At 40.7% G+C, this 14,638-nt stretch overlaps 1 protein-coding gene across 5 annotated transcripts in view; it reads left to right on the top strand.

The window, feature by feature from the left end:
* The window catches only part of lsamp (limbic system associated membrane protein), a 436,734-nt gene extending 422,096 nt beyond the window's left edge, over window positions 1–14,638 (top strand). For 4 of the 5 annotated variants that reach the window (XM_013273852.3, XM_025897858.1, XM_025897859.1 and 1 more), the window contains 3 exons: window positions 135–273; window positions 6,744–6,892; window positions 10,945–14,638. In XM_013273852.3, the coding sequence (XP_013129306.2) occupies window positions 135–273; window positions 6,744–6,892; window positions 10,945–11,042 (386 nt within the window). In that variant the 3' untranslated portion in view covers window positions 11,043–14,638. The remainder of the gene's footprint in view (window positions 1–134; window positions 274–6,743; window positions 6,893–10,944) is intronic. The other variant, XM_013273854.3, reaches the window with a different exon arrangement.

Genomic DNA, 14,638 nt, shown 5'->3' with positions numbered 1-14,638 from the left:
ACCCATGCTGAGTGTATGTAAACTTCTGACCACAACTATATATTACTAATGCTGTTCAGACATGCTTGTAACTATATTAGTCTGCCTATTTCAAAGATACCTATCCCCACACATTAACGTGTGACTTATGTCAGCATTGCGTGACTCTGCAGATCCTCCAACAATAAAGAAAACCCAGAGCTCCGAGACTCCCGTGGGCCGCAACGGGACGCTGCGGTGTGAAGTAACCGCAGTCCCCACACCAGAGTTCGAATGGTACAGAGATGATAAAAGGTAAAAGCATCACCCACTTGTTTTTTGTTTTTTTTTTTACACTGCAAACCACACTACACACTACTAGAACTGCATAAACAATGACTTGGAGGGGAGATAACACAACGTTCAGATTTTACATAGCTGTCAAGATCAAATGTCAGCAAAAAATGCTGGCAGTCTAAAGTTGCAGATAAATAGAGTTCATATAGTAGCTGAAGTTCAGGTTGTAATCTCAGCCTTTGTGTTTTCTTTGCCTCCTCAAAGGCCAATCAAGGGCTAAGAGTGAACTAAAATATTAATACAGTTGAAACAACAACATCGGGCGCATACAATCAAGCTGTGTACCAACAACCCATTACATAGAGCGCAAGCCATCAGCCTCCCTTACCACAAACAACCATGGCAACTCACTGACTGATGGTAATGAACTCCTGTAGTGTTTCAAGATGGAAAACCTTTTCTCATTTAAAATTACTGGAAACAGCAAAGTCCTGGAGAAAAGCCTCCACAATGTTTGAAACGCTCATATTCGACGTGCATTACAATCCTGTCCGGGAACCTTTTTATTTCTGATCATTATTAATTAGTTACAGCTAAAGTGCTGCCGGTCACAGGCATCGGATGAAAGCGTGCGGAAATGACTCTGAATGGACTTGACCTCTCTCCACCTCTTGGCCCAAGGCAGTCAGAAAACTTGATTTATGTTGTTGGCTTTGCACCTAAAGTAATCATAGAGGCTAAGAGATTTTATAAGAATTAAGGCGCGAGTAATGAATTAACTCACTGTATGAGCTGTCTTTAAATAACAGGGCAACAGCAAGGTCCTGCCTGTTGTTGTGCATTAAAAACGGCTTCCATCAGTATCGTTCTGCATGGTTTCTCCTGAGTTGATCCCTTCTCAGCTCCTAAGTGTGCCGGCTGAGCTTCATTGCTGGTTTTTTTTTCATATTTTCAGTGCCAGGCATGCTCTGTATTATGACCCAGTGGTTATAATGGATTTCTTTGATTCCTTTGTCAAATTACAGTGGTCCCCATTGTCAAACCCTTGTCTTGCTTTGATGACATCGTCCGTGTAGTTCAGTGGTGACTAATCATCCACTTTATCGTTCACTATGCTGCTATTCTGTTGTTAATTGAACATCGCAGCAGTGGTTTCTGTGACATTCTTTTGAGAAGAGAAAAACGAGACCAGATCGGCCTTGCTGCTACTTTATGTGGTGTAGCTGCTGAAAATCTCAGAAACTCTTTTTCTTTTTCTTTTTTTTATACTGAAAGTAATTCCACTGAAATGGAAATCTGGATCCCTGCACTGTACTGTCTCCTGTGAAATTGCCAATTGTGTGACCAGACACAGATGTTTATTGGGAAGCTCTGAAAATCTCTTAAGTGTCATGCTTGCGCCTGAAAAACACTTGAAGAGGAAGGAAATGTAATGACATTCAAAGGGAATGACAAGCCAGTGCCTCAGTTTCAACACTTGTCATTTAATAACCTGAGAAATTTCCTCCTCAGCTGCAGACTCAACGGCTGAGTCAGTGTGGGAACGCAGAGGGCTCGACGGGAACAAGCTAATGATAAGAAAAAATAAATAAAGACGAAAAATACATGCTGCGCAATTTCACTCACGCCCAAAAGTGCAGCAGTAAAAGTTCACCGAAGACTGTAGGAAAAATATTGGAAGAGTGTTATCACAGATATACTCTCCAAAGCAATAGTCCTATCATGACAGTGCTTGAAAAGAAAGATTTATGGTAGCTGAAACATTTTTGCATTATCTGTTGTTTCCAACTCTCATCCATCTCAGTTGTTTTGTCCCGCAGAGGATTTTGGCCGTGCGCCTATTCATGGCACCCCTCTTCCTCTACGCCAGTGGAAAATGTTATTGCTCTTTCTCCTTGGACGATGGTGATGCTAATGCACGATAATAATATCATTTATCTTTTGTTGGCTTTTTAATTTTACTACCCCACTCCCCAATAATCAAACCTAATGCACTGTAGCCCGTTGTGTCTTATTTACCTGATTCTTAACAGGAGGTCTTGCTCCTGCGCTTGTTTCCTCCTTAATTAGTTTAACCTCGTATGCACACAGATTATCAGATAATATCTGCATTTAAATTCAATTTCATGTAATGGGCTGTTACCCAGTCTTTGATTCTCATATGGCACAGATGTGGTTAAAGGTGTAAGATTTAGTGGTCAAAATCGCTATCTACCCTTGCATCTTCATTTCCAGTTGCCTACTGTTTATGGCTGCAGACTTCAAGTAAAAGATTACCATACCATACCATAATCTCAAGGCTTCAAAACGGGACTTCAAAAATCATTGGATTGTTGCCACATCCATCTTTAATTCTGTCTATGGTGGCTCCCTTGATGTCTTACCTCACTAAACATTACTGATGAGGTTTTAGGTTTTACATTGGTTAGGGATCTAACCAAAAGGGTGATATCTTAGTGCACTGACAGCTGCTTTTAGCAAACCTGTAGCTAGCTAACTAATCCAACGAGAGTTTGCTCGTTAAGTTGGTTGAAAGCATCTTCTGCTATTTTAGTGTAATATATAATGTTTCTGTATGAATTACACTGAAATTAGAAGGGGCCTAAAATATGTAATATTGGGTAAAAGCAGAGTGCAGTAAAAGACAAATGTTCTTGTCGAGTGCCCCGGCCTCGACAGCTAAATACCTGTAAAAGATAAACAAGGTTCTTCAAGGTGCTACACTGAAGTAAGGATAAACATTAGCTCTAATATTAATAATAAAACAGTTCAGGATATTGCTGTTATTATTCATATATTTAGCAACATCAGAAAAGGCTTTGATAATAACACTTTGATTTTGGCTAATGAAACCATACCTTTGCTAATGTTCTCAAGTTCTTCACTGACCCAGATTAAAACAAAGGAAGCTGTTGTAGCTGATGAGCAGTGTGCCTGATCTTTAGAGAGAACACTTGTTTGCTATTTAGCTGGTGTGCTAACAACTGCTGCTTAGATTCGTGCTGATAAACACTGTGCACTTTTTGATTGGAAAGCTATAAAAATCTCTAATGGTCATCATTCATTCTCTTTCATCTCAACTTGATGAAATCTTTATAGGTGATATCACTAATAACAACTGACAAATTAACAACTCTCCTATACTCTTTTGATCAGATAAGCTCAAAAGAAAACAGCTAAGTTGGGCAGGGAAGTGTGTTATATTTGAAAGAAAAGAACTCTTCTCTTCTAATTTTTACATTTTTTAGAAGTATATTTAAGTTCCACTGAAGTTTTCTCATTAGCTTTGGTCTTTTGTTGTGTTAAGCCTTGTTTAATCCTTCCTGTACATGGTATTTAGGTAAACAAACAGGGTCGCTATTCTAATTAGCAAAACCTCTCAGATCTCGGATTATTCTGGTTAAATCTCATTGTATTTGATAACTTAGCTGCTTTAATATTTTTATACTGTTTCTTTCTTTTTTTATTGGGACTCACTGATATGCAGTAAAAGATGTAAAACAACTCTTTCAGTGGCATTACAGAGTGGCTGCCCCACACATTGCAAAGAAACTTTGCCTCCTCGTCAAAGTCAGCTTAGAAGGACTTCAGGAGTTTTTGTAATCACTTTCTGTCCCGGGTTTGTTTTATCCCCTCCAAAAAAAAAACAAAAAAACACAGCAGCTCACCTGGAACGGGACTGAGGCACCAATTTTCGGTTCCAAAAGCTTTGCTCTCACCTGCCGAGCAAACTGAGGAAACAAACAATCCAGAGTTTGAACAAACTGTTTGGCACGAGCTGGTGAACACACAACGAGGTGCTGAACTCTGAGCAGAGAAGCTTAACTCCACTAAAACTGCAAACATCCATCTTCTGTCAGTCTTGCTGAAATCTCCTCAGGTGATGAAGTGAAATTCATGCTATGAAACATAAATGAGCATTACTTCACAACGCCTCTGTCTTTGCCAGTCTCTGAGAATCTTCACAGTGCTTGGAGACCCAATTAGCCTCAGCAGAGACGGATACATCATGATCTTAGAGCAGTGATAATGCTACCTGGATGTCATGACCCTTCCTGCGCTTTTTGCATTCTCCCACTGCTTCCACATGATGGAATTTGAATCAAGTTGTAAATCAGTACACTACAAAACTTAGAATCAGCGTCTGCCTATTTCCAAAAGCATCTAAAGTAGGATGCTTCTCCTGCTCTTTGAACAGTGATTCACTCCATCCGTGCCCCAAACTGAGTTGTCAGCTAGCGTGACAGACGGATATGTTTGTTGTTTTGTCAGCTGACGCGCGGCTGTCACAACTACCAGAGCATTTTCAATCATCTCTGGGTTACAAGTCTCAGCAGGACTCTCCACTTGATTTCATTTATCACTGGCCCTGAATCATGACAGACCTGTCACTCTCCTTGGCGCTGATAACCTACTTTAGATTCTCCCACAGGCTGCGGAATCTAATCTGTCCGTCCGATGATTTGCTTTGGTCTTTCATCTGTCCCGGCCCGAGACCGCATCCCTCGTGCGCGCGCCACATGCCCTCTGCCAAATAAACGGGGTCAAATCATTTCAGTTCAGGGTTTTATTGTAGCTTCCCTGCATTAGGAAACAATGGTTGGAAGATATCCAGTAGAGCTCTGCTGCCCTCTGCCTGTGAGGAAAATCATCAAATATAAAAGCGTCCTTCCAAAAAAAGAAGAGGGGGGGGAGGAAAAAAGGTTGACATCCACAGCTCCTGCCAAATTTTAGATAATATATTCCAGTGTATTATGCCAGATGAAGAACCTGACAGACACACAGGCATATTTGAGGATGAACTTGAAATCAGAAGTGATGGAAGTTGTGAAGCTGCGTGTGCCAACGCGTTAAAAGTTAAATCGGGCAGCAGAAATGTTGAGCCCCATAAATGCAAATATGGAGAAGTTGAACTCTGGGAGGTCACAGATCCATTTTAATTTTTTATAACATTGTAGTTTTCTGCAGCTGGTTAAGTGAACTAACAGCCTTTGTAGCAAACTGTGAAAACAAAAGAGACTTCTATCTTTTCTGTCTGCGTGCGTTCAGTCCCTTGCCAGAGCATCACAAATCATGAACTGTAATCTACTGTAAAAAAAAACATAGGTGTTTGTTTTCAGCTCCCTGTAGTGCTGTGCATTATCTAGATCGCTCAGCATGCTCCATAGGCAGGCAGGCCTTTTTAATAGTGCAGTCACTTCTCATGAAGACACACTGGAGAATATATCTTCTGCTGCTGGCCTTATCATCGGGGGAGGTTGGGTTGCTTTTAGATGGAGTGGGAGACTCTGCTGGTGCACTTGCCCCGTCTTCTCTTACTGTCAAACGCACACACACGCTGTTCCCAGCATTCCCAAGGTGTCCCTGCTGGAAGGACCACAACACTTTATCAAGTCCCCTCCCCACCGCCGCCACCGCAGCACCCCGGCGAGCCAAATTATGCTGTGCCATGATGTGCCGTTTCCTTTTTATGTTAATACTTCCTATCAGCCTCGTATGTGTCAGCACAAACTTCTCGCTCCTCTGCTCGAATTCCGATTACCACATTACCCCGACTTAAGCAGGATTAAGTTGAGTCGCCTTGAATGAGCCTCACCTCATTCATGATATGAAAGCGCTCAATCAGCCCAGAACAAGCCGAATCCATTATGCACGGCGGGGCGTTAAATGAGTTTTATTTAGTCGTGATGATGTAAGGAGCAGTTCATCAGCGAGGTATACAGTCTGAGTCAGCAAAAGCTGTATTGATTCATTTGCTGTGAGTCGGGTTCAAGGTTGACATCAGTGACAGTCAGAAGTGTGACGGTCATTAGCGGCGTGTTGGTATTTCATCTGGACGAAAACAGCTGAAAGTATTTTTTTTGTTGGTGCTAAAGAAAGAAAATTAAAATAATGTGAACAGTGACGTTTGAATTGTTGATCTAGAGAAACAAAGTAACACATTATTTTTTCCACTCATTTGGCCGCGTTTGCAAGTTCTGCAGGTATTCATTCAAAGCTAAATCTTCACAGGCGTTACCCCCGCCCCGTGCGAACTGCATGTTGTTCTCTTTGCTCGCCACATAATCCAAAGGTCGAGGTTCACCTCCTGGTAAAATGCAACGTCCTGTCGAACTGTTAATGAAAAAGGTTTGTTCCAAAATGAGAAAGGCTTATCTCGCTCTTCTGAGCAGCCACAACGCCTACGCTCAGAGAGTTCAGCGGCATGACCCCGGCTGATGCAAAGTAATGGCCGGCTAGAAGGTACAACTTGTTTTGGAATATAATTAATGGTCTTGGCTATCTGAAGACCTTTACTGCAGTACAGTAACAGTCCATTAGTAAAACATTACAGGCAGACATGATTATAAAACATATGGACATGTATAATGTATCACTTTGTAAAGACATTTTGAATGTTGTTTCAAGGTTTCTGGTTTCAAGACCTAATTTTAATCTTTGTTACTTTGAAGTTTCTTAAAACTGTCTTGTCTACGTCTCCTCTCCAGGCTGGCCAATACCCAGAGCATCACCATCCAAACTTCTGGAACTACCACTAGTCTTACGATTGCCAACATCACTGAAGAGGATTATGGGAACTATACCTGTGTGGCCTCAAACCGACTGGGCGTCCAGAATGCCAGCCTTTTCCTCTATAGTGAGTAAATACACACTAAAATGGTGAATAGACTAGTACCTATAGAGTACTTTTCTACTCTAACTGAGCGATCAAAGTGATTTATACTACAAGCTTCATTCAGCCAATCACACATACATTCATGCGAGCACTTTTTTCTATAGCTAAGCACTTGTCTAACCCCCACACACCCTCAGGGCAACTCTGGGTTCAGTATTTTGCCCTAAGGATACTTCAACACAGGCTGGAGTAGATGGGAATCAAACCACCAACTTTCTGATTGGTAGCAAACCTGCTCACCACCAGCACTACTTCCATGTGCTATTTAAATGTGGCATTACTGGCATGTCTTACAGACGTAAAGGCCTGGGTGACCTATGATTTTATGCTTGTGAAGTCAGACAAAACTGGAGTTACTGTATTTGGCCATAAAAATCTCAGCAACATGTCTAACCAGATACCTAGATGTCTGCCAGTACCACCCTGGTGTCCATTACTAATATCATGATCAGGATATGTCCGCTAACGCACATTTTTAGGGCCGACTGAGTTCATCTTTGCCATCATGTCAAAATTAGAACCATCCTGTCTCAGAGTGATGCTGAAAAACTAGTCCATGCATTTGTTATTTCCAGGATGGACTACACGAATTCCCTGTTAACCATTTGTCCTAAAAGCTCCCTGAAAAACCTTGAAAACACAGAAGTGAGGTCATATTTCTCCTATATTGGCTTCTCTTTATTGGCTCTCTGTTGAATCAAGGAATTAAATTCAAAGTCCTCACGTACAAAGTCCTGAAAGACCAGGCTCCATCATATCTTAAAGACCTCATTGTATCACAGTGTCCCAGTAGAGTTCTTCACTCTCAGACTGCAGGCTTACTTGAATTTGCCAGTTTTTAAAGTAGAATGGGAGGCAGAGCCTTCAGTTATCAGTGCCCTCTCTGTGGAAGCAGTGTCCAGATTGTTTTGGAGGGCAGACACCTCTGCTTTAAAGATTAAGCTCAAAATTTTAATTCTCTGTCATATTTATAGGGCTGCTGTAGGCTCAGGCTGAGCACGTCTCCTCCACCCCTTTCTATGCAGTCCCTGTGTGTTCATATATAACAATAAGGCAATAGTATCATCTCTACACCATGTATGAACAAGGCGTCACCTGGCGTGCTGGTTTTGCTCACTGGGTGTAGCAGGCAGCCCATACGCTATAATGCTGATACAGATGCCTGGGTGTTTCTTTACTGCGCCTCTTTTTCTTGTCCTCTGTCACAAAAAAATCACCTAAAGGATAATGAATATGGAGGTTAAGTGTTAATTTTATGAACCTAATTTCCTGAACAATTGAAAATCAGAAGAGCAGAAGCTCGCTGCAGTTTGTGTGCTCTGCTTTAAGCTTCGCTGCTGAACGACTGCGAGAAGTAAAGAGCTCACCGTGTGTTCATTTCAAGTCATTCGGCCGACTGTGTTCTCAACTCTGCATGAGAGCGATTTTGCTGAACACTTACAGAAATTTAGGAAAGATGGCTCGAGCGGGAGAATGAAATGAGCTTTTGGCAGTAGGTGAAAAGTTTTAAGTTTCGGACTAAAGTCAAAGAGAAGCCAAGTCTGTTTCTGTGCTGTGTGACGCAGTCTCTGCCCTTAGAAACTTTATTTAAACATGCAAAAAACACCACAAAAGAACTATTAATGGGAAAAAACCTCAAGAAAAGCAAAATATTCTTTTCCAAAGGTGAACAAACATATTTTAAGTAAAGTACATGGTTCATTAGGACATGGAATGAGGTCAGACTACAGAAAAACCAAGAGGCAAAACTGAAGAATGCTAACACACATAAAGGAAAGAGAAACTAACACAGACACAGAGAGAGAAGACTCACCCAGAACAATAGCATGTGCCACCAGATTGTCCTAATCCACCTTCAGCACACAAGAATGGGACACAGACACACAAAGGCACCTTCAGCTCGGTGGTGAAGATTTAAAATGGAAGAAGGGGGTCGGCTAGATGTAACCAAAGCTTGTCTCAATTCACCAGCATCAAAAATAAAATTAGATCACAGCGTGGATGTCTTTAATAACTGAGCTGCATTCATAAGCATGTAAATGTTTGCAATATTCATGAAGCGTTCTAGTTCCATCACTGATTTTTGGCCACTTGAGGGTAAAAAAAGCATGTTAACAAGCTGACATACACAATCACACACACGTCTCTGGCGCCTAAACTTCTCAGACATCCAGATCCACAAGAGCAACGCTGGTGTCAATTTAGAGTTCTTTTATTTGGAGCAGTGGTTAAATCCACTTTGATTTATTTTACAGACTATTGATTTCATGGTTTTTCAGAATATAAGGCTCTTTAGCTGCTCAAACACGTTCAGCAGCTGGGCATCAAATGGCATACAGCGGGGTTATCAGAGTTGTGTTGCTGGTAATGAGAACATATGGGGGTTGCTGAGAAGATCGAGGAATAAACAGCGCTCGTAAATGGTTCAGCCAGAAGAAGCGTGAAGCTGCGCAGGGCCGCAGAGCCGGGTGATGATTCCACCGTTACTTCTATGGTTCGCTGTTAATATCATATTTTTCACATTGGCAGCTGTCAGAGATCCCACACAGTTGTTTCACTGAACACAAAATTAATGCTGTTTGAATTGCTTTCTTTGAGCTTTCACACCCCAGAGCCTGGCTGGCACAGTGCTGCTTTGAGCTCAGAGGGCCGTCGTGTCCCCAACATTTGAATTTTATATCAATCGGCACTCAAAAACAACACACTTCAACATGATGAGTGTATGTATGAAATGCCACGAGCGCCGTAAACAATACCAGAGCAACAAACTGACATTTCCCGTGGCCAGCAGTGGCTCAACTCACTGTGACAAATGTGTCTTGTTGTCTCTGCCAGCACTTAAAAGCTGTAAAAAGATGAAATTGTGGCAGGGAGGCAAAGCCAAATGGAGACTAGCTCCCAAAGGAAGACATCAGCACTGACACTGCAGACTGGGATTTGACCAAAAGGGAAACATGTTTGAAAGCGAAAAGAGATGATCAATTTATTTTTTGTGGAAATAGAATTTCCTTTTGGTGATACTCCAAAGAAAGAAAGAAAATGCCAACATATAGAAACAAAGTAGTAATATATAATAAAACTAAAACAAAAGTCCCACAGAACGCCTGGATAGAGATCAGCATTAGTCCATGACAATATTTCCTTTGGATAAGTTACATCTGTGATTTTCTTGAGTTTAGTGACATCTAACATTTATTTTACTGAACTGACACATATGGATAGGTGATAAGCGTTTGTTTTACACTCAAAATACTGTCTAAATGTCGGTCTATTCACTCCATAAATCTTGTGCAGCAGAAGAAAGCTGCAGAGATCAAAAGTCGTGAAAAGCCAGTTTGCGGGAAATGTGTGAAGGAATTTTTCCTTTGCATATTATGAACTTGGTAGAAATGCAACAAATGGAGCCCAAATAAGTTCTGCAATTATTATATGCAACTAGCAGGTCAAAGGTTAATAATAGTGCTGCATGAACTGAGTTACAAGTTTAGTTGTGTTTGTTTAGCATTCAAATCACATGATTTTCACTGATAATATACATAAGCTGATAGCCTGGCTACTGCTGACTTAACTAGCTTGATGAGCTACAAACATGGCAACAAGTATTATAGGCAGGTGATAAACCAGCAGGTTGCAGTTTCCTGTATTCTGCAACAAGAGTGCGTTTATTTATTTTTTCTGTCACATTAAGCTTGATCAGCAGGCTCACCGGTTTATGCCTCCTCTGTGGTTTAAAGCATTGAATGATCACTGAATTGCACAGCGTCAATGGCACAACATGGCCACTAGATGTCACCAAAACTTCCTGCAAAAGGCTGCAAACACATGATTATTCTACAGTTTACTGTGTAGAATATCGCAACAGAACAGAATGCAATGACTTTTTTGTGCAGGATTAATAAGAAGTAAAAATGCATTTTTCTTTTTCTTCTTGAAACCAATATTGTGGTTGCTTTAGAAGTCTGAGTGAGCTCTCATTAACCCTGCTGCCTTTCTGTCTTTGCTTCTCCACACAGGACCCGGGACAGGCAGAGATATCAACGGCTCTGCCTGTGTATCTCAATCACTGTGGCTCCTGCTAGCCTCCTTCGCCTGCCTTTTCTTGAAGTGTTAATACCGCTGCCCTCCATCCTTCCCCTTCTCTCCCCCCGACCTCCCCCCGGCCTCGCACCTTGGCCTTCCGCCCCATTCGCTCTTCTTCTTCTTCTTCTCTCCAACTCACCGGCATCCTTACTGCTACCTTATTACCAACTCTGCCGCCCTGTTCCCCAGACTGTTTGCATCATGATACAAAAACCTTACGTGCTCTCGAGCACTGCTTACAGGTGTGGAAAAAAACGATGGGTTATGAGTAAAATGTTTTAGGAACAACAACAAAAAAAAACAAAAAACAGTGAAATGACGGACAGAACAAGCAAACAGTGCTGTTTTAAAGAATTGCATTGTTCTTTTTGATTCGTATGCACTTCTTTCGTTTCTGCTATATCTTGTCTTCTGGGTCTGGGTCGGGCTTCGGGGGGGGGGGTTGTTTGTTTCTTTGTTGTGTACATGGGAATAAAAATGAAGGTGGCCCAGCTCACAGGGACGCCAAGAAAACAATCATTTGTCTCTAGGATTACTGAAGACATGAGGTGTATTTCTTCTTACTCCCTTAGATGTATTATGTTAACTTAAAGCGTAGATTTAACCGAGTGTTTATAACCAGTGCATTAATGAGAAACACGCAAAGCATCTGCCAAATATACACATAAATTTCAAACTAACACATGTGAAACTCAAAGGGAAACTGCTACGGCTGATTTTGCAACGAGATTAGAGCTGTAATTTGATGCTACTGCGCTGAAACACAGATATAGTGTTAGGCAGATACCTCTGCAATCAGTGTCATTGCAAGCGGAGCCCAGAAATCTATGATGGAGTGAACAGAAACAGTTTGAACCGCTGCAAGAGTACAAACCTGAAGAAATTAGTCTGTCTGGAGATCTGGGATATCTTGCGACCCTTCGCCATTATTCCAAAAAACAACCTGTTTTTCTTTTTCTTTGTAGACTCTCACTTACAAACAACAACAAAAAAAGAAGAGGGAAGAGAAACACACAGTAGGTTATAATGATGCGTATTGTACATAGTAAAATTTTGTATTACTCTATGATAAGAAAACCATAATGTGCAGTTTGTCTCGGAGGCTGCACCGAGCAGTGTTTGCATTCAGTCGATGAGTTTTAGGATCATTTTATCTCTACTGCTGGAATTTGGATAAAAATGTATGACACCAATGAATGACTTACTTTTTCGTTTTTCTCTTAATCAAAAACACGTGTGTTTCATATGAAAATGATACAGAAAAACTCATAATATATAGATATTGGGGGTATTATTTTGTGTGCACCTCATGAATCCAATGTCCTTATATATGAAAAAAGCTCATTTCACATGTTTCTGAATAAGGTTGTGATTTGTTGAGGATTAATGAAATGTAGACCTTTGGACCTGGCAGATACTCATTATACAACAATGTTTTTTATGTTGTTTTTTTGGTTTTTATAATTCTGTGCAGTAATTATTGTAGCTGTCCTTGAAACGAGATGCGTGCTAGCTTAAATGATGTTAAGCAGAGTGGAGTGTTATGAGCTCCATAATGCTCTTACGCATACCTGAGATTTAATATGACAGAAGAAACCAAATGAATACTGAATGCAGTTCCCCTCAGTGTCACCAAGGCCACTGTGCTGAAGGCCTTATGGGAAAAAAATCAAACAAATGAGAAATAATGAGAATAATAATGCTGTTACCTCACAGTGTCCTACAGCAAGATTTCTAATCACACTTTGCCAATGCTTAGACTGAACAGTGTGTTAGCTTCTTTATGAACAAAATGGTTAAATGAATATGTTACGTGTTGATATTTTGAAGAAAATCTTTCAAAGGGAGCAGCTCATAGGGCGTAGCTGTTGAAGAGACAGCACTGACACTGGTGGTGACTAATAGCGTTTGGACTCCAGTGCCCAGCTCAGCTCTTTGATTGGATGTGCGCGTTCAGGTCTCCGCTCTTTCAAACAACCAAGCCGAGATAGTACTGTAAAAACACACGTGTAATTAATGTCATCCTTGTCACGCATTAAAAGACTCGTTCCCAGTGTGTTCTCTCATTGTAAATGCTTCTGAGGCCATGGCTGTGTGTGTAGTGTTGGTAATGCTCCAGTCTAAGCTGAGACGTACAGAGACTGAAAACCCACCGCGATTTTAATCAAAACTGAAGCATTTATGAATTCATATTTCCATTCGCTCCATGAAACACAACAAAAACAATGTCTTGCGATCAGATCTCTTAGAATATGAAGGAAGCTGCTTGTTTTTACACTTTTATCTTGTTGCGTGCTATTTTTTATTATTTTGTCTTATTTGGTTTTATTTTACAACTGTGCGAGTGAGTCCTGGTGTTTTTATACTACAGTCTGCAGACTGATTTTTAGGCTCTGACTTAACCATACTTGAGGACGCTATTGTAGTTTATCAGCAGTTATCTTCTTACTGTAATTAGAGCTGAATGATCTTGTAGCTGTGGTGAAATAGTTTTTCATGATCAGTTTCCATAAGCGCGGTCTGTGCTACCAGTGAGCTTTACAGAAGAGACAAAATAAATGTGTTTTCTCTTTGTTTTATTTTAGCGGGGGAGACCCTGACAGCAGGGTCAGATATCCCCAAATTGCATTCTGCATTTAATTTAACCTGCTTAGACTTCATGAGCCTGCATACAGGTCATTGTCTAGAATTTCTGCCATTCAGGTGTGTTTTCCAATGAGACTAAGCTCACCGATGTGGAAGTCTAAGTGCTTCCATGCGGGTTAAAACCAGCTAATAAGCACTTGACTTATAGGACCACTGACGTAAAAGCCATGGAGCTCTGTCTTATCCATAAAGCAGCGAGAAAAAAGGAGATCTGGTGTTATTCCATTGCTCATACAAACCAACAGCCAGCCTATAATGACACAGCACCAACCCCCTGCAGACAGACCTAGATATCTACTTAAGACTGTAGATACAGCTATGTAGTTTACTACTCGGCATTGCCTCAAAACATCGCCAAACTGGCTTGTGTATGTGTGCGTGTGTACTCATCTGTTTATATGATTAACCTACCGGAAAAGTGGCATACATATGAGGCATGAGATAAATGATGAGTTGGCCCAGCAGCTAACTATCTACTTTCCATTGAGCTATGGTTACACTTGTAACCCTCTATATTAAGTTTAGATTGGGTTTTTTTCTCTTCCTCTGTGTGTATATACAGCATTATGTTTCTACTGTAGAATGTTGTAAAGTCAGCAAATCCATAAGATTGTGTTTATACAACTCTACATTTAAAAGTTTAAAAGGCAAATGTAACTATCATGTTTGTACTTCCTTCCCTTTGTCGCGGGGAATTAAGATTCAATCATGGATTAGGACACAGCAATGTCCCTTTTTTTTCTATTTTACTTTATTATGGTATAAGGTAATTGAAGTCAGTTTCTAAAAAATAAAATATGATATGTAATAAAGGTATATGAGAAATGTTAACAAAATAAAGTTGTTTGAATTCAGTGTTCTGTATTTGAATGTGACATGAAATGTCGAAGCAAAGTAACCTTTTCTTTCTGGAGACAGCTTGGAACACATGTTGTGTTTATCACCATGTAACATGCAAATAAAATAATATATGTATTGTTA

The sequence above is a fragment of the Oreochromis niloticus genome, linkage group LG14 (genome assembly GCF_001858045.2).
Source record: "Oreochromis niloticus isolate F11D_XX linkage group LG14, O_niloticus_UMD_NMBU, whole genome shotgun sequence".
In the NCBI taxonomy this organism is placed as follows: Eukaryota; Metazoa; Chordata; class Actinopteri; order Cichliformes; family Cichlidae; genus Oreochromis; species Oreochromis niloticus.
The sequence above is the reverse complement of the archived record's forward strand: the minus strand, read 5'-3'. Positions and strand labels throughout refer to the sequence as shown.